General features: G+C 48.4%; 1 protein-coding gene across 50 annotated transcripts in view; it reads left to right on the forward strand.

The window, feature by feature from the left end:
• The window catches only part of EPS15L1 (epidermal growth factor receptor pathway substrate 15 like 1), a 104,068-nt gene that overhangs the window by 46,928 nt on the left and 29,766 nt on the right, over nt 1–27,374 (forward strand). For all 50 annotated transcript variants that reach the window (XR_014837459.1, XR_002341604.2, XR_014837460.1 and 47 more), the window contains 10 exons: nt 325–482; nt 2,808–2,964; nt 3,206–3,291; nt 6,376–6,448; nt 13,117–13,278; nt 13,789–13,986; nt 15,672–15,836; nt 21,173–21,296; nt 22,115–22,165; nt 23,879–24,015. Coding sequence is in view for 46 of the 50 variants with exons in the window: in XM_085012494.1 (XP_084868620.1) it covers nt 325–482; nt 2,808–2,964; nt 3,206–3,291; nt 6,376–6,448; nt 13,117–13,278; nt 13,789–13,986; nt 15,672–15,836; nt 21,173–21,296; nt 22,115–22,165; nt 23,879–24,015 (1,311 nt within the window). In the remaining 4 variants the exon portion in view is untranslated. The remainder of the gene's footprint in view (nt 1–324; nt 483–2,807; nt 2,965–3,205; nt 3,292–6,375; nt 6,449–13,116; nt 13,279–13,788; nt 13,987–15,671; nt 15,837–21,172; nt 21,297–22,114; nt 22,166–23,878; nt 24,016–27,374) is intronic.

Consider the following 27,374-nt stretch of genomic DNA (forward strand, 5'->3'; position numbering starts at 1 on the left):
CTGAAGGGTGGTCACAAGCTTGCTTTCGTGTCCCAGGCAGCAAGGATAGACGGATACTGGCAGATGGACCCTCTGGGACTTTACATCCCTCTCAGAACAAAGATTGAGGGCACCGTGATGGGTGGACAGAGGCATTGTATTAGACTGACCAAGGCAGTATCCTCCTCTCTGAGCTTTAGTTTCCCCACTTACAGAACAGGGATCCTGTCTGCCCTCTCAGCTCATAGAAGGTTTTCTGCTAAAACAAGCACGAAACACTTGAATAGCCTGCATTTGTAGGTGATGAGCAGCTTGAGGATTAACTGTTGTGAAAAACCCTTTCAGCCAACAGTAAACTGGGTGGTGCCGGTGGCGGACAAGATGCGATTTGACGAGATATTCCTGAAGACCGACCTGGACCTGGATGGCTATGTGAGTGGCCAGGAGGTGAAGGAGATCTTCATGCACTCAGGCCTCACCCAGAACCTTCTAGCACACATATGGTAAGGGCAGATGGGTGGACATCTACTGCTCAGTGTTCAGGGCCTCGTGGTGTGGAGGTAATGGCTGTGGGTGGCTCACCCTTTGAGTGAGACTTGCTGTGTGCAGGTCTGGAGGGGGTGAGAGGACGGGAGGGGGCTGCTGTCAGGGCCGAGTGTAAAGGGCATGGAATACAGGTCAGTTCACTCTCCTTCAGCAGGAAGCTCTCCTGTTTTGTCCCTCTGGGGAGCTCTGGGGCCATCTGCTTGGGTGGCTGGGACAAGTGCTTACTGGTGGTTATGCACCCTTCAGCCCAGCCAGTGGGGATGCAGGTGCTCGGCCCTGCCCTCGCGGAGGTGTGGGGCGGGGGGTGGGGAGAATATGCCACCCTGGGCATCAGGGATGTGGCCACATCCCCTTCAGGCCCTGCCCCATGAAGGCCAGTGATTCGACTGGTGGGGAGGGTGAGACTCCGGTCTGCACCTCAGGGAGCCAGCCTCACTCCCACTTTCTTCCAGGGCTGGCATGCAGTCTTCATGGCACTGAGCAGGCTCCTTTTGTACCTGGCCAGTGGTGACAGTCACCTCCTAGCTTTCTCCCCAGAGTACCGGGCCTTGGAGGGCTTCACTTGGGAGTTGTGAGGATTTCCATGTAATTCTGGAGGGCTGAACCCCTCCAAGTGGAGCTGTGAAATTTAGCACATTTCTGAGTGACTTGGAGAAATAACTGTCCTTAGCGAAAATTTAGAGATGGCCATGTTGTGAGGTGAGGCCCCAACTGAGAAAAATGGGCTGTCCCTTCTCATGGGGCACACGACACCTTGTCAGTCACCAAAAGGACTAGAGGAGGCCTGGCCCTGTGATAACTTGGGGGCAGTCTCTATCAGGCCCTTCAGATCCAGTGCCCCTTTTATCATCCTGAAATGGGGTGTGCATGGAATTCAAATTATACCCTGATCATGATGTAACTTATGACATATATTCCAACCAGTAAGTGGCATGATGACATGTAAATGACATAATGAAATCACAAATATGCTTGGAGTAAAAGAAGGTGCTCAGAAAACATTGCTTACAGGGAGCAGAGGGAATGGATAGAAAGAGTGAGGTCTTGAAGAACCACTGGGAAAGCGAAAGGACAGTCGAGGTTTGTTGGTATGTGGCCATGGGAAAGGGGCGTAACTGAACTGGAGGTAACATGCCAAGAAGGGTCAGAGGGAGAGAACAAGGATGGAGGTTGGCCCCTCACCTTGCCATTCGACATGGTGTCACAACAAGCACAACACGCTGCCATAGTTGGTTGGGGACAGAGAACCCCCACATGTGGGCCTGGGAGCCCCTGCTCCTTCAGAGATGGGGAAGCAGGGACAGGCAGGAGAGAAGAGGCTGCAGCCAAGAGCCACTGTGGGCGGGGTGTGGCAGAACTGGCCCTCGCCGGCAGACCCAGGAGAAGTAGTTGCATTCAAAAGTGTCACTCTTGCCCTCCAGCCCTAACAAGAACAGAGAGGTTTCTAAATTGGCCTTTAATAGAGACATTTCAAGGGATCTCTCCCAGCCCTGTCTCTCACAGTGTTTGGGCCTGAGTTTGTTAAACTTTTCCAGCTCTTTGCTCTGCATTAGGACAGGGTTTCATTGTTCTCAAGGCGGCTGTGTGCCGTGGGAAAGACTGCGTGTTGAGGGAACAGGGTGAGTGAAGGGATGACATTTTCACAGATGGTGGAGATCTTGTTCTTGCTGCATGAGGCTTCTTTTCCCTTAACGGCTGGCTCTCGGTGACTGGGGAGTCCCAGAGCTTACGTGCTGCCTTGCCCATCTGCCAGGACACCAGAAGGCCGCAAGGGCAGGGGCACCTTAGCATTGGGGGACTGTCCCCTGTGTTGTGTGACCATGCCTGGCTTCTCCAGGCCCTGTCCTCTCATAATGATCACCCCAAATCCTGCTTTTCATCCCCATTTAAAACCAGTGTCCCAGGCCGTTCAGATAAGATAAAGCTGCGGGAACCAACTAAAGATCTGTGTGTGAACACAGTCCCAGCTTTCACTTACACCAGAATGTGAATCTCAGTCCATTGCCTGCATGCCATCAGGAGCCAGCTGCATCTCTCCTAGCGGCTGAGAGGGTTTCCCAAGGGACCAGCTCCTTGACCCGTGGGTGGGGCTTGGCAATTTTCCAGCCCTGACACTGGTGGTGGGGCGGGACTGCTCCCTGGGAGGGGTTTGTTCAGTAGAAAAGGAGCTGCAGCTATGACCTATTGTTTTTATCATTGTGGTTGTCCATTTTTTAAAAGTGTGGGTTCTGTGTAGTTGGAACAGATTGTGATGTGTAATTAGCATCCAATGTTTCTCCCAGGGCCCTGGCCGATACGAGGCAAACGGGAAAGTTAAGCAAAGACCAATTCGCATTAGCTATGTATTTCATTCAGCAGAAGGTCAGTAAAGGCATCGACCCCCCTCAAGTCCTCTCGCCAGACATGGTCCCGCCCTCAGAGAGAGGCACTCCCATCCCGGTGAGTAGCTGCTGGCCCCCACTCCGGGCCACCCCTGTCGTGCTTGTGTTGCTTCCTACACCCCGCCACCAGGTGGCGCTGGCAGTCCTTGTTGGGGGTGTGTGTCTGTGCTGCCCAGATGGCTCCCAGGCTTGGGGCTGGAGATGGATGATTTTATCCCTCAATTCTAAGACCTGATAGCCCTGCTGTGCAGTGAGGTCAGCTTGCCAATTTGTAATTCTGTGTCTGAACTTGGTTCTAGGACAGTTCAACTTCTCTTGGATCTGGGGAGTTTACCGGTGTGAAGGAACTTGATGATATCAGTCAAGAGATCGCCCAGTTACAAAGGTATGTTAAAGTATCTCCTTCCTCTCAGATTCCCAGTCTCTATCCCAGGTTGCGATTGGAAGTAGCAGAGGCTTGTGAACCAGGTGACAGGTTGACCGTCACGAGTTTGTTCAGAAACAAGGACTCAGATTCTCCTGAATTCCTGAGTGACTGGTGAGCTTGACTCATGACATCCTCAGTGGGAGTTGCTGTGAGCCATGGGGTCTCAGGCATGTTGTTGCTGGGCGGCCACAGGGCCCCCACCCCCACCCCCTCCTCAGGAGGGCCCTGTTATCTCCAAACACATAAAGTGTCTGAGTCTCAGATGGTGAGATCATGGCTTAGGACCAACAGCTAAACTCTGTGAGAGACGCTTTGTGTCCAGGTTTCTGTCTTCATTCCCAGTGCCGACTGTCTTGGTTCTCCCACCTGTGAACAGGGTTTTGGATGGGGTGTCTGTACTCTCAGAATCTGCTGTGAAAGAATACATCTACTTCCTATTGCCCCTGTGATCTTCAAAGCAGCATCATCTTCCAGTTGATTCTGAGGGAGGTGGGCTCTCCCTACTTCGGAGAACCAAGGGTGGGAAGAAGGGCCAGAGGCACCCTGCCCTTCACAGGAAAGGGAGTGTTTCTTGACCAGGAATGAAAACAGCATTGCTTTGCCAGAGCAGGCTGGATCCGATCCCACTCACAGTTGGATGTCCCGTGGGTGTGGTTTGTGCCCTTAGTGGAGCAGAGTCTTGAGATTTAAAGGCAGGACAGATGTCATGAGAGACCAGTTAGATGGGTGGCCACAAAGCCTCAGCCTTGGCCACCTGCTGACACCAGACTCTGCTTCATGCTCAGCCCAGAGGGTGGCTCTCATTTTGTCACTGCCCCCCTGGGCCATATTTCCAAACTAGAGATCAGTACTTGCAGAGTGGCAAGGCTGAGAGGGTCTATGAGGATGGCAGGCCAGTATCTAAGAGCCTGGGTGGGCCTGTTAATTAGCAGTGCAGGTGGAGGAGGGAGGGGACCCTGTAAGACAAGAGTTGGGGTCTTGGAAGGGACGTTGGTGTCTGAATCCGAGTCAGGCCAGGGCTGCCTCTTCACAGCCATGCAGCTCCTGGCAGCCCAGAGTGTTTCCCTGTGAAAGCGAGAGGCAAGCATGCAGAAAGCTGGGCCTGGGTGGCTTTGAGAGTGACCTTCAGGCCCATTGCTTGGGGTGTGGCAAAACATGCCCCCCCCCTTGAGATGTGACCCGATTGTAATGGGCTGAGTCTACAGAGGATGTATTACTAGGTAGTTCTTTCTTTTTTTGTCAATTAAAAAGTTTTTTCTTTGGCCATGGTATGCAGTGGCTTGATGTGGGATCTCGGTTCCCAGACCAGGGATTGAACCCAGGCTGCAGTGGTGAAGATGTCAAGTCCTAACTCTGAGACCACCAGGGAACTCCCCATTAGTTAGTTCTTAGACTTGTGGAAATGAATGTGCAGAGGTTCATAGCTGTTCGCATCTGGCCCAGCCTATAGGGAGTCTTATTGTTGAGCAAGTGCTGGGTTCCTGGCAGGGAAGGCAGGGTCTGTTGGCCACATGGTGTTCCTGCTTCTGAGGCAGCCCCTTGAGGCACAGAGAAGTGTCTTAGTGTGTTCAGACTGTGTAACAAACTATCACAAACTCATGGGCTTAAATGGCAAACACGTACTTCTCCCCAGCCTGGAGGCTGAAAGTCCAGGGAGAGGTGCATGCAGGTCCAGTGTCTGGTGGAGCCCAATTCCTAGTTCATAGCCAGCACCATCTCGCTGTGTTCTCACATGGTGGAAGGGCAAGGAGCAATCTGGGGTCTCTTACGGGGGCACTAAGCCCATTGATAGAGGCTCCACCTTCATGGCCTGATCCCCTCCCAGAGGCCCCACATCCACATACCATCATATTGGGGGTTAGGGTTTCAACACATGAATTTGGCAGTTCAGTCTCCAAGGAGGAGAGCAAGGCTGGTGGCTGCCTTGGGGAGTGTTTGCAGCTGAGGAGACAGACAGGCAGGGCCCCATCGAGTGCCCAGTATGCACAGCGGCCAGCCACAGCCTCCTGTGAGGGAGTAGCCAGGGGAAGTCCCGGGGGCCAGAGACCCCTCGTTGCCACTTCTGGCTGCCAGCCCTCTGGACTCCCCACCCTACTTTGCGTCACACTGAGCGTCTCACCGTGGCTCTTCCAGCTGAACTTTGCCTTCCTGTTTCCATTGACTAATGTCCTTCCATCACATTTTCTATTCACAGGCCACATTCCTCAGAGTCCTTCCCTGGTCATTCTGTGTGGGACCCTCCTCACCCCCTTTCCTTACCCCACTGCATTTCCCTTTGCGGCACTTAGGTTGAAAGCATTTGTGTGTCGATGTGTTGCCTGTCTCTCTCACTGGCCTCTGAACTCCTTGAAGGCAGGGGCTTTCTCCATGTGTCTTCATGTCCTCAGTACTTGGCACTTCTGAGCAGTTGACACTCATCATTGGGAGCGAATGAACATAGATTTAGAGAATGTATTCATTTTCTCTTGCTGTGTAGGGAATGGCTTAAAACAATGCACATTTATTGGTGCATAGCTCTATAGATCAGGAGTCTGGGTGGGGCCACTGGGCTCCCTGCTCAGGGCTTCACAAGGCCGATTTCAAGGTGTTGGCCCAATGGGAGGGTAATCTAGTTCCTGACAGCTGGGAGTCTGAGGTCTCCTTTCCGTGCTGTGTGTCCGGGAGCTCTTTCTGCTCTGAGAGCCTGCCCCATGCCTCCTCTCTCGTGACCCCTCATCTTCAAAGTCAGCAGGGGCACATCCAGCTCTTCTTTTGCCCTGAGCCCTGCTCTGACACCCTCTTGCTTTAAAAGACTCTCTCGGCCACATTGGGAGTGAAGCCTCACTGCATCCACAGGTCCCACCCACACTTGAAGGGTGGGTTATATAGGGCAGAAGGTCACCAGGGGTCATTCCTAGACTTCTGCCCCCACCGACAGGGGTCAGCCTGGGTGGGTTAATGTGGGACGAATGGGATTGAGTCCTGAGAAGTTGGGAAACTTGGGAGGGACAGTCAACTTATTCACCCTATCTGTGCTTTCATGAACTATTTTTAAACACACAGAGAGAAATACTCACTGGAACAAGACATTAGAGAAAAGGAGGAGGCAATCAGACAGAAAACCAATGAAGTACAGGTAAGAACATGGCTTACTGGTGGGATTGACCTTGTGTCAGATGCAGGGCGCAGGGAGTTCCCATCATTGGTGGTGGAGCAGGACAAAGAGGGCAGCAGTGTATTTGTTGGAAACTTGAGCTGTTGGGGGCTTCCAAGTGATTTTTTTTTTTTTTTTTTTGAGTTGCCTATAGTCATAGACAGTGGATTTTTTTTTTTTTTAGATATGTAATTCATGTAACATGAAACTCACTATACTGAAATGTACAGTTCAGTGATTTTAGCATATTATGTTGCTTAACCACCTGCTCTGTTCAGTTCCAGAACATTCCCATCACCCCTAAAGGAAAGCCCATCCCCATTAGCAGTCACTCTCCATTTCCCCTTCCCCAGCCCCTGACAACCACTAATCTACTTTCTGTCTCTATAGATTTGTTTCTTCTGGATATTTCACATAAAGGGAATCATACAACATTCAGCTTTTTGTGTCTGGTTTCTTTCACTCAGCCTGAACTTTGGAGGTTCAGACAGTGACCCCTAACCTGTTCTCAGGACAGTCCTGCTTGGAGAGTCTCCTTGTGGGTGGTGGTGATGGCAGACCCTGGAGGTCTGACTGCTGGGGCTCAAACCTGCCTCTTCTGGGCAGCTCTGTGACCTTGGGCAAGTTACTTAACATCTCTGGGCCTTGTGTGTTGTTGGTGATGAGTGTTCTAATGTCCTGGGCAGTGGGCTGGAGTATGGAGGGGCCTGGAACATGCTCAGTGCTTACCCGTTGTCGGGGCAGAGGTGAGGCTGTGCCAGAAGCAAATGGTCAGTGCCTGGGAGCTACCCCCTTGAAGAAAGATCAGTCCTTGAGATATCTGAGGTCTGAATGAATTGAGAAAGCTCTGCCATTTTGAGAAAGCTCAATCATCTGTAGGGCCTTGAGAGCAAGGCTGAGCCATGCCACTGGGCCGATGATCTCTGCGTGGGGGCTTCGAGTGCTCTGAGCTCAGGGCTGGGGAAGAGGAGCAGTGCTGAGCAGTCACCACTCCCGCCCACCACGTTGCTCAGCCTCCAGGCCTCCACACCTTCCTGCCTGGCTTCAAGGATCAGTGCATGGACTGTGTTTGGCTCAGGGCGAAGAGCAGTGTCTGACTGCAGTGTGCACCATGAGAGTGGCTGGTTCTTTCTGGGCCATCTCCTAGGACAGGGACCTGAGCCAGGCCAGGGGAAGCAGCACCTGACTCGGGCTTATGGGGTGCTGGGTGGCCCTCTTCCTCCTTCCCTGGGCCTGTCCATGAGGGGGCGGAGGATTCTGTGAGACACCCAGTGGATGGATGGCACCCAATGCTGCCCCACAACGTGCAGGCAACTCCTCTCTTATAGCTTCTCACTGTCTGCACGTTGGTATTGAGGATTGGGGTTTAGATGACCCCCTGGAATGTTTTGAATCAGAAGGCAGGGCCCATCCTTCCTCTACCATTAAGTGTGTGTTTGTTTTTCGTTTTTTGTTTTTTTCTGAAATGAGCTGCCTTGTTTATAAGACCACAGGTGAAGTGACTGTTTTTCTGGATGTGTATGTTCATCCTGCTGTTTTATTTTTACCTCAGCCCTAAGATTTCCACCTATGTCCTAGAACTGACCCCTTAGACATAGTTTTGCACCACCTATTTTGCCTTACCTTCCATCCTTTTGGCTGTTTGGTGTGGCGGAGCTGGCCACATCTTCCCTCTCACCTTGGCCTTGGCCTGGCTGGCCACACAGATGCCTAGGCAAGCAGTTCTCCCTCCCATTGTGTCTGGGTTACTCTGAATGAGCTCTGGTTTGCATTCCTGTGCCTGGGGAGCTGGGTGCTGTGATGTCCTTCAGCTACGAGGGAAACCAGTACCAGGTCTCTGGAGCCTACTCCTGGGTGATTCTGAGAAAGCCATTGGGTCTTTGCAGAGACCTGCTCTGATGTCGGGAGGGGTTGTCCACTCTGGTCTGTGGCTCAGCAAGGCCCCCCCGGAACCCTTGCTGCTGGGTCCTGATGGTGCACTCCTGCAGCCTTTGAGCTGATGGGGTCCCTGTTTGCCCCGACAGCCCCCTAGAGCTGGAGGGAGCCCAGTGCCAGCCAGACCAGCCCCTTTTCCATGGGAGCTCATTTGTACTCAGGCCAGGGTGGGGCCCTGCTGCAATGTGATGGCAGCTCCTTGGTCTGGGACAGAACGCTATATGTTGTTTAAAGTTTCCCTATGCAGCCAGGTTTGACTTTGGTTCCTGCTGCCTCTTCCCAAGTGGGTCTGGCTGAGAGGTCATGTGCCACACCCGCCAGCTCAGGCTGCAGGTCAGGGAGGAGGCCTCAGTCCTCCGGTCAATTTGTGTTTGGTTGTGAGCAGTGGGAGCTTCAGCCCCTTAGGCCTGCTTTTCCCCAGCCTGCCCTGGTGATCTCTCCTTTTCCAAGGCTACCATCCTAGTGAGAACCTGCAGCATCTTTGCCTGGTTTATTGTTTTGTTTTTGTATCAACAGCTTTACTGAGATATAATTCACATACCATACAGTTCATCCCTTTGAAGTATATAATTCAGTGGTTTTTAGTATATGCACAGAGTTATACAGCTGTCACCACTGTCAGTCACAGAACATTTTCATCTCTCCAAAAAGAAACCCCATGCCCATTAGCAGTGCCTATTCCATCACCAGCCAGGCCCTGGCAACCAGTAATCTACTTTCTCCGGATTTGCCTGTCCTGAACATTTCATATGAGTGGGACAATAGATTATAAGGCCTCTGTGTCTGGCCTCCTTCACTCAGCTTAGTTTTCAAGGTTCATTCATGTTGGCATGTGTCAGTGCTTCATTCCTGTTTATGGCTGAGTAATATTTCAGTGTATGGCTGGACCACATTTTATTCATCTGTTCATTAGTTGATGGCTGTTTGCGCTTTTCTACTTTTAAGCTGTTGCAAATAATGCCACCATGACTATTTTTTTTTTTTTTTGTCTTTTTGCTATTTTTTTGGGCCGCTCCCGCGGCATATGGAGGTTCCCAGGCTAGGGGTCCAATCGGAGCTGCAGCCACTGGCCTACGCCAGAGCCACAGCAACGCGGGATCCGAGCCGCGTCTGCAACCTACACCACAGCTCACGGCAACGCCGCATCGTTAACCCACTGAGCAAGGGCAGGGACCGAACCCGCAACCTCATAGTTCCTAGTCGGATTCGTTAACCACTGCGCCACGATGGGAACTCCTGCCACCATGACTATTAACATGCAAGTTAATAGACTTGCCAGACCGTTTTCTGAAGTGGCTACACCATTTTACATTATCACCAGCAATGCACAAGGGTTCCAGTTTCTCCACATCCTTACCAACACTTGATGTATCCCCTTTTTTATTATGGCCTTCCTAGGGGGTGTGGAGTGGCATCTCGTTGCCCCAGTTGCTTTCCCTTACGATGATGAGTGGCTTTTCCTGTGCTTATTGGCCATTTGTGTATCTTCTTTGGAGAAAAGTCAACTCAGATCCTTGCCCATTTTTAAATTGGGCTATTCGTCTTTTTATAGCTGAGTTGTAAAGTGTTCTTTATATTTTCTAGATAAATTCTCTTATCAAATGTATGATTTGCAAATATTATAGCCTATCTTTTGGTTGTTTTTAAACTTTCTTTCTTTTTTTTGCTTTTTAGGGCCACGCTCGCAGTATATGGAGGCTCCCAGGCTGGGGGTTGAATTGGTGCTGTAGTCACTGGACTATACTACAGCCCCAGCAACATCAGATCCGAGCCACGTTTGCGACTAACTCCACAGCTCACGGCAACGCTGGATCCTTAACCCACTGAGCGAGGCCAGGGATCAAACCCGCAACCTCATGGTTCCTAGTCGGGTTTGTTTCCGCTGCGCTATGACGGGAACTCCTCTTTTCACTTTCTTGATGGTTGTCCTCTTTTAATTTTTTGGCCACACCTGTGGCATGTGGAAGTTCCCGGGTTAGGGATAGAAACTGTGCCACAGCAACAACCTATACCAAATTCTTAACCATTAGGATACCAGGGAATTCCTTGATGGTTGTCCGTTGAAGCACAAAAGTTTCAAATTTTGGTGAAGTCCAGTTTATTCCATTTTTTTGCTCTTGCTTTTGGTGTCATAACTAAGAGCCCATTGCCAAATCCAAGGTCACAAAGATTTATCCCACATTTTCTTCTGAGAGTTTTGTAGTTTTAGCTATTACATTTTGGTGTTTGAGCCATTTTGAGTGAATTTTTATATATTGTGTGAGGTCAGGTCGAACTTCATTGTTCTGCACATGGATAGCCAGTTGTCCCAGAACCACTTTTTTTTTTTTTTTTTTTTTTTTTTTTCTTTTTAGGACCACACCCGCTGCATGTGGAGGTTCCTAGGCTAGGGGTTGAATTGGAGCTATAGCTGCTGGCCTACATCACAGCCACGCAACAGCAGATCCGAGCCGTGTCTTTGACCTACGCCGCAGTTCACATCAACACTGGATCCTTAACCCACTGAGCGAGGCCATGGATAGAAGCCACATCCTCATGGTTACTAGTTGGGTTCGTTACCGCTGAGCCACAACGGAAACTCCCCAGAACCATTTCTTAAAGAGACTGTTCCTTCTCCCATTGAATGGTCTTGGCACCCTTTTCAAGAATCAACTGGTCATAGACATATGGGTTTATTTCTGGACTCTCACCTCCATCCCAATGCTTCCTGTCTCTTTTTATGCCAGTATCACTCTGTCTTGATTACTATTTTGTCATAAGTTTTCAAATTGAAAAGGGTGAGTCTTCCAACTTTGTATTTCTTGAGATTGTTTTGGCTATCCTGGATCCCTTGTGTTTCCTCATGAATTTTGGAATCCGCTTGTCAGAGCCAGCAGGCATTCCATTGGGGGTTGCTCTGAGTCTGTAGGTTGTCTGGGTTTTTTTTTTTTTTTTTTTCCTGTCTTCTCTTTGCTCAGATACCTCCCCTGCTCCGACTGCAGCACTCTTCCTAACCGAGGCTGGCAGGCTGTCTTCCTGTGGGTTTCCATGGCTCCTTCTCCATTATGGAGTGAGGCCCAGATTCTCTGACATCCCAAGCACCCCACTCTGGGCCTGACCTCCTCCTTCCTTCGGCTCCCCCTCCCCCATCACCTGTCCTTCCCTCAGATGTGGCAAACCCATGTCCCCTCACTGCCACTGCCCCCCTTGCAAACATTCAGTGTCATGTTCCCCAAACTGTTAGACTTGAAATCCTCTCCTTAAATTAAATGTCGGGGGCAAGGAGACTGGGGACCAGAGAACCCACCCCCCAGAATAACTTAAGAGGTGTATTCTGGCTATCACGAGAGAGCTATGACTTTTTTGTCCTCAAAGCAGGGAGAGAGAGACCCTGCACCTCTTTTGGGTTTTCTTCTAAGATGACATTAGCCACCGGCAGCCCAGGCCAGCTCTGGAGATTGGACTCACCACTCTGACCTCCCTGACCCCTCAGCAGTGCCCTCAAGTCCACCCCTTCCTTTGATTCCCACAGCCACTGCCTCGCCTGGGCTGCCTTCACCTCTCCCCTGACCCCAGCCTGAGTTCCCTCCCCACCGTCTCTGCTTCCTCTGTGGGCCTCATGGCCACACCCTCCTCTCCCATCCTGTCTCTGCTTTAGTCATCTATCTTATAGGTAGGTAAGACATTCTGTCACATTTTGGTGGAAAATCAAAGATAGAGAGGCCTCCTGCCCTCCCTGTGCCTCCAGAGGGGGTCCAGCTGCTCCCATGGAGCCTCCTAGAAAGGTTGCATGTGTTCAAGGAGAGACATCTGCATATTCTCCCCTTTCTGTTTGCACGATTGCTAGTGTGCAACGCGTGTGCACTCTGCCTCGTGCCTTGTTCATTTCACGTTGTAACTCAGTGCAGTGTCCCTGTGGATGTTCTTTGCTGCAAGTCCCGCAACCCACATATGGAACTTTGCATTGTTGGCAGCTTTTGCTATCACAGCATTGCCATCCACCCCTAGAAGCCTTTCCCTGCAAGTCCAGTAGTCAAGTCCTAGCATATGCGCATTGGCTGTCTTGACAGAGATGGCCCGCTTGGAGCTTGAGAACCATTATGCCTTTCTCTGTGTTCAGAATCCACAGGGGCTTCCTGCTGCAAAAGCCAGAGCTGCCCCTTTGGCGTGGCCTGTGAGGCACGGCCTCTTTCCTGTGATCCACCTGGACCCGGACACCCCCTGCTCTTGAGGGTCCTCTGTTTCCCCATCTGCTCTTCACATTCCTGACTCCTTTCCTCACTGCTGCCTGCTTGTCCTTTGGTCTCATCAAAGTGGTGCTCCATGGGGTTCTTCTTCTCCCATGTAGCATCAGTCCAGTCTCTGCAGGCCTCCTGCAGCAGTGACCAACAGCACGCATGAGATCCATTCATCTCAGTTCATTTGTGTCTGAGTGATGGCTGTTCGCTCCCACCCCTGACCACTGAAGAGCTCTTCTAGCCCCGGACCCAGCCCCTCACCTGTTACCTGTCCTCTCTTAGGCCATCAGTAAATATTTCCTGAGGGACTTAGTGAGAGATTCAGCTGGGGCTGCCACACTGAGATGTGTGTGGTGTTCCTGATGGTGTGTGCAGGACGCCAGTCCCGGGGAGGTTTTGGATGACATCTCAAGGGCTCCAGCCCAGCCTGGGACCATGTTACCTTGGATGTACCCTGTTTTAATGAGTCTCAAGTAAATCGATGCCACCCTTTCCCAGGAATTACAAAATGATTTAGATCGGGAAACAAGCAGTTTGCAAGAGCTTGAAGCTCAGAAACAAGACGCCCAAGACCGCCTGGACGAAATGGACCAGCAGAAGGCCAAGCTCCGAGACATGTTGAGCGATGTCAGGCAGAAGTGCCAGGACGAGACCCAGATGGTGAGTTCCCTTGTGCCTATCACAGGGAGGAGTGCCTCACAGGCTTCCCTGAGCTCACCCTGACTTTGAATCAGGGCTAGGACATCCTATGGGTTTAATAGAGAAGCTGAATGTATCATTTGGAAAGTGCCCAGGCGTATGTGGCCTGACCTGTCTCCTCCACCATGTCATGTGTATAAGCATGAACCCATGTATGGACACCCCACCCTGTCTGGTGACCCACAGCACCCCTCTCTTCCCTCCCCTGGTGGCTTTGCTGTTTGGTACAGTCCAGGGAGGTTGTAGCCTCAGCACGTTGTAAACTCCTTACATCCCTGTCTGAGGCCTCTTTTGGGAATGTTCAGCCTCGAGGGAAAGGCAGATGATCTGTGCTTGTCCTAGGTGTGAAGAGGGGTCCCTGTGAGGAAGCCAGGCTCTGGCTTTCAGGCTGCTCTCCACCTTCGTGGGTCAGCTCATTTCAAGAACACAAACCAGAATTCTTCCTGGAAGTGTTGTTTCATCTCATTTCAGATTTCCTCGCTGAAGACGCAGATTCAGTCTCAGGAATCCGACCTCAAGTCGCAGGAAGATGACCTGAACCGGGCCAAATCTGAGCTGAACCGACTGCAGCAGGAGGAAACACAGCTGGAGCAGAGCATTCAGGCTGGGAAAGTTCAACTGGAAACCATCATCAAGTCCCTAAAATCCACACAAGATGAAATCAACCAGGTATCCTCATGGGTGCAGGGCCTCCACCCCTGGCCAGGGATGCTTCTGTGGTCTTCTGCCCACTGGGGTGTCTGCCATGAGCAGAGCAGTCACAGAGGTGTGTGCGACCAGCGGTCCCAGTTGTTTGCACTGCAGTACATGTTTCCTTTCCTCTCACCCACCTCGTTTATGTTAGGTTCTCTGCTCAGAAGACTTTCTTTGGCCTGAAGGTGAAATTCTGAGGGTTCCCCAGCAGGTGTTCCACATCATGTTGGCCTTGGTTGGCGGCGGCCGCTTTGCCTTACTAGCCTTCTACTTCCCTGCCTGAGTGCACGTTATTTCTGAGGAGTAGGGGCTGCTGGGTGAGGACATTAAGTTAACTCCTTTGGAGAGAGCCTTGGGTTCAAGAAGTGCTCTTCCCAGCCTGGTCCTTGCACAGGTGAAAGGGACAGAGTCCAAGACATGGTCCAGCACCTTTCTGTCCCCGTGCCATTTGAAAATTGTCACACCGAGGAGGCCCCATCCTCTAAGGAGCATTGCCCCATGGGGCCTCATCCAGGCAGCCCTCCCTGTCCTGCTCTTGTATGAAGGCCTTGAGGCCTGCATCCACTGCCCACCAGCAGAGGGAGGGCTATTTTCCTGCTCCCCTGTATATAATAGCCAAAGGCCTCCTTACTGGCCCTTTGGTGTCCCATCTGCAGAGTGGGGGGTGGTATTTGATCTTGCACCCTGCAAATCCTCTCCCTTGCCCTTCCTTGAAAAACTTCCCTAAGACCTATCAGGAAGTTCAGGCCTTTTGAGCATGAGCCACCCGGTACTCCTTACATGGCCCTTGCAATAAATGTTTTCTCTCCAAACTCCAGAAAAAAGAAAAGAAAAGAAAAAAGCATATTCGTGCTTCCTTTCTTGATTGCATCAGTCTCTTTGCTCTTTTTGCCAGTTTACAGGCAAAAGTTAATTACAAACATGAAACACTCAGGGATTTAATACCATTTGTTGTGCTTTACTGTAAGATTATCTTAAATCTTTTCCCTCCTAGCCTTCAGAGTTAATAAAATATAGATAGGAGCTAAGACATAAATGTATGTTAGCAATAATAATAATGATAATAAAAACAATAGCTGCTGTTTATTAAGGTCCACCCTGTCAGACACTGCAAGAGGTGTTTTAGCTATGGTTTCTAGCGCTCCGTTTTGGAGAAGAGGAAACAGAGAGGTTAGGTCCCCAGCCTGAGGTCACACAGTGTGTACAAAGCAGTTAAGATAATGCCAGTGTCTGTTTGACATCAGTGATTGCCTTCCTTTCCCAGCCCTTACATGCCTTCTCCAGGAATAGGGAGGAGTAAGTGGGGTAATGAAAATCCCATAAAGGAAAACGACTGGTGAATATCACTTTGAATAGATTGTGAATCTGGATTTTGTCCAATTCCAGTGCATTCCGAACCAACAAATGTCTGTTTGAACACTTGCCTCTGTCAGGGATCAGGGATACAAAGAGGCTGCCGGGAGCAGCCCGCAGGATCTCATCTTGGTTTACGAGCGATCTCACTTCTTGTAAACAAAGCAGCAGGAAGTGTCTACTCTGTAGGTGCATAGTTCAGTTACTGGTGTGAATCATCCAGAGTTGGATGTCAGGAGAAAAAAATGTGTCACCTGATACCTTTCCCCTAAACCATACTTGATGCCGGCGATGTCTTTATTGTACAGGCAAGAAGCAAGCTTTCGCAGCTGCATGAAAGCCACCAGGAAGCCCAGCGGAGTCTGGAGCAGTGTGACCAGGCACTCGACGGGGCCCATGGAGCCAGCCTGACCAACCTAGCAGACCTGAGCGAGGGCGTCTCCTTGACAGAGAGGGGCGGTTTTGGAGCCATGGTAAAGGTTGAATAAATGTATTCCCGTTCTAGGATTAGGTCCCATGCTGGGATCAGAGAATACCCCGCCTGCTGGATCCAGCACTTGCCAGCCTTAATTCAATCCAAGTGCAGGGTGATTCTTGTTTTTGCTGCTGCCTTACGTGTCCCCACTGGTCCCGAAGCCCGGTGTACTCCTTTCTGGTGTCCAGGACAAAGCCAAGGATAGACCTAAATCCTTTGTAAAACCGGTTTTTAAAGACCTCCATCTGTAGGCCAACCACCTAAATTTGGAGGGTTTCCAAGGCTTAACCAAAATTGAATCATCTCTCACAGATTGTGAAAAACCCACATTCTACTAATTGGGAGGCCAAAAGAGTGTGTGTGTGTGTGTGTGTGTGTGTTTCCACAAGGAGCACTTGTAACGTAAATGTGTAGGTAAAGCTCAAGGAAAATGACAGTCAGCCCTCCTGGGGTGTTGCTGTGTCACCTGTGAATTGGCCTGTCTCCTAAAACTTTGGTTATGTTTGCCACTTCAGCATTTTGGTGCAAACCTCGTGACTCTGGTGGTCCTGGTGCAGGTCTGAGGGCCTGTTGGCCTGTTTAGGTTTCTGCAGGCCCTCAGGCTGCTGACATCCCACAGGTGTTAACTTTGTCCTCTGTTTCTGCCGGAGTCTGCTGTTGCAAATTGTGCTGATTCTAATTTGTTTTGGCTGATGAAGGCATCTCTGTGCCATTGAGGGAGCCAGTGGGATGCTGGTGGTCTGGGCGGTTTCGCCGTGCTCTGCTCCCAAAGCCTTTCACAGCACACCCTGTGCTGCCGTCTCTATTCCAGGGCTCCTCCTCTGAGCCCTCCTCCTGCTCCTGGCCCTGTTTGCTTTCTGGATTCCTTCCCCTCCCTGTAATAATTCAGCCTCTCTGTCTCTCTTAATGTGAAACTCGGCTTTCTGCTCATTTCTTGACATGTTTCTTTTCTCAGTAGCCAGGTCCTCAGTCCTAAGAATTTATGGGGGAGCTCATGCTTTCTTCTCTGGCTCGCTTAGAAGACACTGTTGGTGTTCTCATCTGTCTCCTGTCTCTGGCGCTCAGTACCTCCCTCTGCCATTCACACATTCCTTTCCTTGCGGAATTGTAAACGAATGAATTCCATATCCGCTCCTAGGCCCACCGTCAGCTTTATCATCTAAGTGGAGACTACGAACATCTTTCATGAGCTGAACATCTTTCATGAGCTGCGTGAGGCAGAATTTCCCGCTCGGCTGCCCGGCTGTCTCAGTGTGCATTTCAGCTTCATAGCTGTTCTCTTTCTTGTCCCACCTGTCACTGGTACCCTTGCACAGCTCTCGGCTTGCCCAGTTCTGTCTTAGTTCATGGAACAGCTCACTCTCAAACACCCTTGTAGTTAGCAGTCATATGGTGGTTTTCAAGCAGCCAGGGATTCTTTCCCCCACCGCCCCCAACAGATTTTTTACCTTTATTTTTATTCATCTTGTAAGCAGGGCAAAGTTTACATGAGAGTCAATTCATCTTGAAATGTTGACGTCAGATCTGTTATGTAGAAACTTGCAACCAGTGTCTGAAAGAAAAACTATATTTATCTTGTTGTACAAATACAGTTTTTAAAGCACTTTTTGGTTTGTTTCCATTTTTTAATAAACAATTTGAAGAAGGCTTTTTGTTTACTCCTGGACATTTCAAGACCCTTGTGGAGGAGAGGGACTTCTCTTCTCTTTGGGGGGATAAAAATGAGGGGTTTGGTTTTCTGAGAACAGTGTGACTACAGAGGTAAATCTAGAACTTTCTAAGTCTGGGCAGTCCTGCTAAACTTACTAAGTTTAGTGTTAGGTTCACCTAGTTTTGCTTTGTCTAAGACATCAGGGTTCTTAAAGCCATGTTTATTTCTTGTCTCTCATTCGCTGATAAGAATACCATCCTCTTAGCCTTGAAGTCAGCACTCAACCAGCCTGTCTCCTAGAGAGAAGGTTAATAAATCACCCCAGACTTCAGCCTCAGAATACATCAGGAAAGATGGGGTTGTCTGTCACATCCAGCCTCTGGCGTGCTTGAGCCAGTTTTATTACCTCTCTAGAGCTGATTATTAAATAGGAATTTAGTAAGCTGTTCAAATTTGGTAACTTGAAAATCAGTCCAGGAGTTCCCGTCGTGGCGCAGTGGTTAACGAATCCGACTAGGAACCATGAGGTTTTGGGTTCGGTCCCTGCCCTTGCTCAGTGGGTTAACGATCTGGCGTTGCCATGAGCTGTGGTATAGGGTACAGACGCGGCTCGGATCCCGCGTTGCTGTGGCTCTGGCGTAGGCCGGTGGCTGCAGCTCTGATTCGACCCCTAGCCTGGGAACCTCCATATGCCGCGGGAGCGGCCCAAGAAATAGCAACAACAACAGCAACAACAAAAAAAAAAGACAAAAAAAAAAAAAGAAAGAAAATCAGTCCAATGGGATATTTACACCATGAGAATTGGCCGAAGCTACCAGTCATGGCTTTTTTTTAATCAGAGGGCTGCTTCACAGCGCACCACTGCCCAGCACCCATCTAAAGAGAAGGAATGTTACAGAATATCATGTTGATGCCCTTTCAGAGGTGTCCTGTCTATTTCCTAAGAAATGCAAAACTTAAGACTGGTCACGAAACTCATTGTTCAAGGTATTCTCGCTCTGCCAGGGGACATGTCGTTCACCTTGTGCTTGTTGATCACCCCGTGCTGCCCTTGTGTCCACCAAGTTGGCAGATGGCTCCTGTTCTCAGTGGTAGGTGGTCAGTGGATGGGTGGAGTTTGACAGCACCCCTGTACTAGGGGAAATCTAGTTTTCTGCTCTGTATCTGTGAACTGGAATCTGAACCACATGTGGTTACCCTAACCACATGAATCCTGCGGCGGGGGGGTCTTCTGTTGCTTCCCCTTAGAAGTGGAGGGAGCAGTTGCTGCCTCAGGCAAACAGTTTCTCCAGACAGAGGATTTGCAGACCTGACTTTTGCTTCAAGGGCTTGCGGCCAGAGACACCAGAGTCATCCTCTTCTCTGCCATTGTCCACTGTTATTTGTCAGTCTTCCAAATGACAATTGAAAATAGTAAAAAAAAAAAAAAAAACCCAGAAACCAAACAACCAATTTGTATGTCAATGCTAATTAAAAACTAAATAGAAGCTTCCATTCTAAGGCCAAGTTGTCATTCTTAACTCACTGCTTCATCCGGGTTGTTCTTCATGTCTTTCTGTTCTTTTGGAACAGATGTGTTCCTTGCCCCATGGCGCAGTGCCAGAGGTTTGTTTTCCACGCTGGCCTCCTGGCTTCCTTAGATTAGGACTTTTCTGTCACATTGATTCATGTCTCAGAATCCCGAGTGCTTGCTGGCTGGGGCTTCTCAAAGTAGTTAGCCCCCACAGTGTCCCTACCGAGTCCACATGCTGCTGCCAGACGCAGTGCTTGCACGCATCGATACTTTCTTGCCCAAGAAATGGCTTGGTTTCCCCGCCTTGGGAAGCCCTATGGTTGAAGGCTCCAGGTAATCTTTCTCAGGTAAAGAGAATCCTTCCATATTCATCACAGAGCTGGGGCGTTGGTCTGTCCTTTCAAAGCCCATGGCTTCCTGTTAGCCTAGTACCTCTGAGACCCATCCTGCTCCCTGAAGTCAGCCAGCCCAGAGGGTAGGAGCCTCATCAAGAATCTGCCTTTGGCACCTTTGATGTCATTGCCTGGTAACCATCATCTGTATTTTCACAGAAGCTCTGTAATCATTTGGTTTTGTCAGTTGGAATAAGGGCTGAGTTTGCTAGCCCTGCAGATGCTGACACATTTGCCAGCCTCACTGAGGATGTTGTGCTTTTTACTATCATAGTGAAACCTTCATGTTTTCACTGAGGGTGTGTCTTTATTAACCAAAATAGCTTGGTGTTTCTAAACCAAGTGCACCGTTCCCGTGTATATTGTGAAGCCTCCCCGCTCCCCCCTTTCAGGTCATTTTCCGCTATAAAAACTTGCTCTTCAAAAGCAGGTTTTTTTTTTTTCCCCCTCTGATTTAAATAAACTTGTTTGTTTCTAGAGATAAGTACTTTTTTAAAAAAAATGCAAAATGCTGGGTATGCTCTAGTAGTTCTAACTGCATAAGCACTCATTTCCTCTCAGGATGTAAATAGCTAGCATGTTTCTTGGTGTGGAAACGGCATTTTTTAAAATGCCCACGTAGGTGCATGCTCTCTGAGAAGGTAGTCGAAGGAGGCAGACCTTTGAACAAGGCCTCTAGTTGCAGTTGTTGGGTAGCTCATTACATTTTTCTTTCTGACATTTACAAAAATAATGATTTTTCTCTGACTCAGTGATTTTTAAAAAAAATTTCTCATTGCAGTAAAAGACATAGTGTCAAGCTTACCATCGTCACCATTTTTAAGTATATAGTTCAGTAGAGTTAAGTACATTCACATGGTAGAGCTGAGCTCCAGAACTTTTTTGTACCCATTAAAGACCAGCTCCCTTTCCTTCCTCCCTCAACCCTGCACGCACCCACTATTCTGCTCTCTGTCTCTGTGAAGTTGATGGCTCTGGGGACCTCATATAAGTAGAATTACACAGTGTTTGTCTTTTTGTGATGGGATTCTTTCACTCAGCATAATATCTTCAGGGTTCATCCATGCCGTGTGTGTCAGAATTTCCCTCCTTTTTAAAGCTGAATAGTAATTCTGTTGTATGTATATACCACATTTTGGTTATTCATTCTTCCATCAGTGGACACTTGCATTACTTCCGCTCAGTGATTTTGAAATAAACTTTCATTTTATTTTCTAAAAATTAAAAAAATTTTTTTTGGCTTTTTAGGGCTGCTCCAATGGCATATGGAGGTTCCCAGGCTAGGGGTCTAATCAGAGCTATTGCCTCCGGCCTCCGCCAGAGCCACAGCAACGCCAGATCCGAGCTGTGTCTGGGACCTACACCACAGCTCACGGCAATGCCAGATCCTTAACACACTGAGCGAGGCCAGGGATCGAACCCACATCTCAGGGATCCTAGTCGGGTTCGTTAACTACTGAGCCACAATGGAAACTCCTCAACTTTCATTTTAAAAGACTTGGAGAAAAGTTGCAAAGGTAGTACAGAATTCCCATAGGACCTGCACCCAGCTTCCCCTATTATTAACATCTTGTGGTACATTTGTCACAACTCATGCACCATTATCAACGGATTATTATTAACTGAAGTCCATCTTTTCTTGATCGTCTTTTGAAAAAAAAGAAATCATTTTCCTTAGGGTCACACCACTTATACGAGTTTGATATAGAGTTCTGTATTTTGCTTAATTTAAATCTGAAATAATTAAATCCCTGTCCTGTCTCTTCACAAAATTATAGGACGATCCTTTCAAAAATAAAGCCTTGTTATTTAGCAACAACGCCCAGGAATTGCATCCAGATCCTTTCCAGGCAGAAGACCCCTTCAAATCTGACCCATTTAAAGGAGCCGATCCCTTCAAAGGTATCTCACTTGGCACCCACTTTCTCATTGAAAGGCTGTCTATTTTGTGCTCTTTAGGATTGTCCAGTGACCAGAACAGGTAGGAGATACCACCCTCTGACATGGGGGAGGAAGGGGCTTTTTTGAGCCTAATGGGCCTCTGGAGTTTTTCACCTCACCCAGTCAACTGGAGAGCTGCGGTGTCGGGGTAGGGGTGGGAAGACCTCCAAGCTCACTGCAATAGGTCCATGTTCAAGGGCGGCTTGCTTGGCCCTGAGTCTCTACGTGCTTCAGTGCCTGTCCACCTTGTGGGACTGATAAGATAATCAGGCATAGTAATGACCGTGAAACTAATAAACAGCAGATCCCCACATAAATGTTGGAAGTCCTAGTGTGGTGAGTTTACCCAGAGCCACACACAAGTCAAATAACTAAGAAGAATTCTAGAGACATTTCCTAAGTTTCTCCATTTTTTTTGCAGAGCAAACTAGTATTTCCAGGAAAGCTATCTGTACTTTTCTGAGAAAAATGCCCAGGCAGGGAGAGGGCAATGGGCGTGCCTTTCCAGTTTCAGGCTTGGAGTGAAAGCACCTTAGGTCTGAGAGATGAATCAGGCAGATTTACTAACTCATCACTGCTCCAGGGCTGAGGACACGGGCAGCCCCTGGGGTCCTGGAGTGCTGGGCCCATGTTGAGCAGCCAGCAATACTTTTCACTTGGTCTTAGTCATCCTAGCCATGACAGACTGCCTCAGCCTGTGGTTGCCCCTGCTTTCCCACTTAGCTGCACCAAAGTAATTTCTACCACAGAGCTGAATGTTCCTCTCTCCTCTAATCCAGGTGACCCATTCCAGAGTGACCCCTTTGCAGAACAACAGACGGCTTCAACAGGTAAAAAGAAAAGCCTTTGTTAAACGTTTTGTGAGCTGGTCCTCAGCATATTCCTGTTGCTAGTTCAGGGTGAGGGAAATGGAAAAACCCCTTCCAGCTTCCTGTGCCAGGTCAGTTTCTGAAGGAACTTCCACTGTCCCTCCCTTTTGCAGCCCAGTGCCCCTTCTTGCCAACATGTAGCGTGGTGAGAAGCAGAACTGGAGTAAAGGCTCCTGGGAGGGAGCCAGACAATTGTTGGGACACTTGGTCAGTGTTATGCCCGCTTGTGTCACCTGTGGCTGCATCAGGGTGTCCTGTGTGGTACCCACATGTGGTGGCACTTCTGCCCACACATACCAGGGGTGGTGGTGGAGTAGACGGGGAAGGACAGCATCGTGTTGCACAAAAGTCTGGTACCTTGTCCCCTCCAGGTGGTGACAACTTGCCCTCCTTTAGTCACCAGGCCACACCCCACATCCAAGGAGAATGCCCTCAGGGTGTGGTGTTGGGCTCATGCTGCTCATGTTGGGCTCTTTTCCCCTGTTATCTGTTTTTCTCTATTTTTTTTTTTTTTTGTCTTTTGTTGTTGTTGTTGTTGTTGCTATTTCTTGGGCCGCTCCCACGGCATATGGAGGTTCCCAGGCTAGGGGTCCAATCGGAGCTGTAGCCACCAGCCTACGCCAGAGCCACAGCAACTCGGGATCCGAGCTGCGTCTGCAACCTACACCACAGCTCACGGCAACGCCGCATCGTTAACCCACTGAGCAAGGGCAGGGACCGAACCCGCAACCTCATGGTTCCTAGTCGGATTCGTTAACCACTGCGCCACGACGGGAACTCCTGTTTTTCTCTATTGAGATGAAATTCACATAACACAAAATTAACAAGCTCACATAACACAGATTAACCATTTTATTTTTATTTTTATTTTTTTTGTCTTTTTTGCTATTTCTTGGGCCGCTGCCGCGGCATATGGAGGTTCCCAGGCTAGGGGTTGAATCGGAGCTGCAGCCACCAGCCTATGCCAGAGCCACAGCAACTCAGGATCCGAGCCACGTCTGCAACCTACACCACAGCTCACGGCAACGCTGGATCATCAACCCACTGAGCAAGGGCAGGGACCGAACCCGCAACCTCATGGTTCCCAGTTGGACCCGTTAACCACTGCGCCACGACAGGAACTCCCAGATTAACCATTTTAAAGTGCACGTTTCAGTGGCATTTAGTCCGTTCATGGTGCTGTGCAGCCCCCACCTCTGTCTAGCTCCAGAACATTTCCCTCACCCCAAAAGGAGGCCCGTCTCCATGGGCAGTCTCCCTGATCCCACCCCTACCCCAGCCCCTGGCAGCCACTGATCCGCTTTCTGTCTTTATGGATTTCCCCACATTGTTCGTTGATGTTTTTAAAATCAGTGTTATCGAGAGGTATAATTCACACACAACAAAACGCACCAATTTTCAGTGTCTAATGGAATGAATTTTGACAGATACGTGTAGTGGTGTGTGAGAGACAGCATTTCCATTTATCCCAAAAGGGTCCCTGGTGCTCCCCTCCCCCCCACCGCCCCCAGGTCTCTGGCATCCTGCTTTCTGTCACTGTGGTTTTTGCCTTTTCTAGAATTTCATGTAAATGGCCTCCAGCACTTAAGTGTTCTTTTATTTTTGGGTTCTTTCACTAAGCGTAATGTTTATTAATGGAGCACTTTTTCCTTCTTTTTCCAAAACACCTTGTAGATCCTTTTGGAGGGGATCCTTTCAAAGAAAGCGACCCGTTCCGTGGCTCTGCCCCCGATGACTTCTTTAAGAAACAGACAAAGAATGACCCATTTACCTCAGACCCATTCACGAAAAACCCTTCCTTGCCTTCAAAGGTGAGTGACCCCGGGAAGGCTGCCTTCGGTGCTGCCCCTTTGTGCACTCTGCGGGTATGAAAGCAGGGCCTCCGTTGCTCAGATTGTGCTAAGCCTGACCAGTGAGGGCCGTTTGAGGCCAGGCGGCTCCCCAGGAGCTGGCTTGTGAGACAAGCCTCGGTGTAGCACGGTGACTGTTTCTGTTGGTCCCAGCAGAGGCTTGTCCCATGAAGCAGGTGTCAGACCCAGCAGTCCAGTGAGCCCAAGGCAGGGCGGGCTGTGTCCTGAACAGCCCCTTTACTGCAGCTCCAGCCCACCTGCTGGGTTCTCCCCCCATCACCCCCATTGCCACCCTGACTCTCAACAAAGACAAAACAGAGCACCACACATTCCCACAGACCTCCCCAGCTGCCACATGACTTCCCCTGCCAGTGGCCTTGGCGTCAGCCTGGCTTAGTGGGTCCTGGCCATGCCAGGAGGATGGCCAGACCCACAGCCTGACTGCGCTTAGTATGCCTCTCGTCCCCAAGCAAGCAAGTGTTTTGCACAGTAGGCCTAACAGACTGGTTTCAGTTGGTGTCAGTGAGGATTTAAAAAGTGACTTTGTGATAGAATAGAGAAACTTCTAAGTGAGGGCAGTGTATAGCCTTCCTTCATGTTCTAGGTTGCATTTCTGTCCCTGCCTTACCCATTTCCTGGTGTTTCACTTCTCCACAGACCTACTGGTCTGCAGCACTATCCCCAGAGCTCCTTGAAGGCAGAGATTAACCTGAAACATTGCTGTCTGTGAGCCCTGTCGTGGGATCCTCCCTTTCATTCTTAGTGTTGTGGTCTGTTCCCACCCTGTGTTTATCAATTTTATTGAGCTTTTCCAGGAGCCAACTTTTGGCTGTGCTAATTTTCTCTCTTGTTTGTTTTCTCTTTCACTGATTTCTGCTCTTTATTATTTCCTTCCTCCTACTTATTTTGGGTTGGTTAGGACTTTGCTCTTCTGTTTCTGACTTCTTAAGATCTAACCTTAGGTCATTGATCTTAATCTTCTTTTCTAGTATTAAGTATTTAAAGCTATGCATTTCTCTCTTTTTTTCCTTTTTAAAGTTTTATTGAAGTATAGTTGATTTATAGTGTTGTGGTCATTTCAGCTGCACAACAAAGTGATTCAGTTATATAAATATATATATATACACACACACACATCCATTCTTTTTTAGATTCTTTTTCTGTGTAGACCATCACAGACCATTGGGTAGAGTTCCCTGTGCCATACAGCAGGTCCCCATTGGGTATCCATGTCTCTCGATGTGATGCTTTAGCTGCATTCCACACATTTTGATATGTTGTATCTTCATTATCATTCAGTTTGAGATATTTTCCAATTTCCCTTGTGATTGCTCTGTTGAACTAGGGATTAAAGTGTTTTGTTTCAGAGTTCCCTTTGTGGCTCAGCGGGTTAAGAACCCCAACTAGCATCCATGAGGATGTGGGTTCGATCCCTGGCCCTGCTCAGTGGGTTAAGGATCTGGAGTTGCCGTGAGCTGTGGTGTAGGTTGCAGACGCAGCTCGGATCCCGTGTTGCTATGGTTCTGGTGTAGGCCGGTGCCTGCAGCTCCGATTCAACCCCTAGCCTGGAGACCTCCATATGCTGCTGGTGCGGCCCTAGAAAAGGCAAAAAGACAAAAAAAAAAAAAAAGAATAAAGTGTATTGTTTCGTTCCCAGATACTTTTTGTCCCCCCAGGTATTTTATAATATTGATTTCTAATTAAATCTGTCATTACCAGAGAACATATTTTGTATGTTTCCAGTCATTTTAGGTTTACTGAGACTTGTTTTGTGGTCTCTGTTGGTAAACATACTGTGTACACTTGAGAAGAATGTCTATTTGCTGTCGTTGGATGTAATGTATTGTAAATGCTGGTTAGGTCAAGGTGTTGTTCTCATCATCTTTCTCCTTTTAAAAAATTGAGGTATAGTTGATTTACAGTGTTGTGTTAGTTTCTGGTGTATAACGCAGTAATTAGGTTTTATGTATATCTTTGAATTCTTTTCCGTTATGGTTTATTACAGGACCAATCATCTGTTTTTACAGTTTTTGTTAGCTCTACCAATTGCCGAAAGAGGGATGTTAAAATCTTCTACATTTGTGGAATTGTCCATATCCTCTTTCATTCTGTCAGGTTTTACTTTGTATATTTTGAAGCTTCGTCAGGTGCTACACATTGATGATTGTTGTATCATCCTGATGCAGTGACCTTTTTCATTATAAAAGTTTCCTTTTCCCTCTGGTGATAATCTTTGTCCAATCTATTTTTTATCACATATTAAAATAGCCATTTCATTCTCCTTATGCTTAGTCTATGCATGGAACATCTTTTTTTATCCACTTACAACCCATCTGGATGTTGAAGGATGTCTCTTGTGTTGAGAATGCAGTTGGACCTTGCTTTTCTATAAAGTCTGAAAGTCACTGCCTTCTAAATGAAGTGGTTATTCCACTAACATTTAATACAGTTATTGACATGGTTGGATTTAAATCTATTATTATTTGCTTTCTTTTATGCTCTGTATTTTATTTCTCTGTTCCTCTTCTTCTCTCTTCTCAGTGTTTTCTAGAATTCCATTTACTAATATCTATCGGCCTTTTTTTTTGACCATACCCATAGTATGTGGAAGTTACTCAGGCCAGGGATTGAATCTATTGGCCTCTTTTTGTTTGTTTGTTTGTTTGTTTTTGTTTTTGTTTTAATTATTAAATGAATTTATCACATCTGTAGTTGTGTAATGATCATAACAATCCTATTTCACAGGATTTCAATTCCATAACCGAAGACATCCCCCCACCCCCCTAACTGTCTCCTCCGGAGACCATAAGTTTTTCAGTGTCTGTGAGTCAGCATCTGTTCTGCAATGGCCTCTTTTGACTATAGCTTTTTTCATTATTTTTTAGAAGTTGCTTTAGGGATTACCTAAAAGCACTTAGGTAATAGACTCTTAACTTTTCATAGGCTACTTGGAATTAATGTTATGTCACTTAATATAAAATGCAGAAAATTTGCCATTATATAGGTCTCTTTGTCTGCCTTCCCCAAATAGCAGTGTCTCTGTTTCAGTTGCCCTGTGAGTGTAATATTTCTAAATATATTAAATTCTGTTTAAGACAGTGCTATAATTTTTGCTTTAATCCACTATGTGAATTTTCCTCTGTGCCTGTAGCATATGGAAATTTCCTAGGCTGGGGATCACACACAAGCCACATCAGTGACAACATTGAATCCTTAACTGCTGGGCAACCAGGGAACTCCCCACTGTATGAATTTGAAAGATGAAAAAGCAATCCTTTTTTTTCGCCCATATATTCACCATTTCTCAAGTTCTTCATTGT

The sequence above is a fragment of the Sus scrofa genome, chromosome 2 (assembly GCF_054392235.1).
Source record: "Sus scrofa isolate SSC_HxYL_T2T_F1_AM1 chromosome 2, Sscrofa_HxYL_maternal_Yorkshire_Landrace_v2.0, whole genome shotgun sequence".
Classification (NCBI taxonomy): domain Eukaryota; kingdom Metazoa; phylum Chordata; class Mammalia; order Artiodactyla; family Suidae; genus Sus; species Sus scrofa.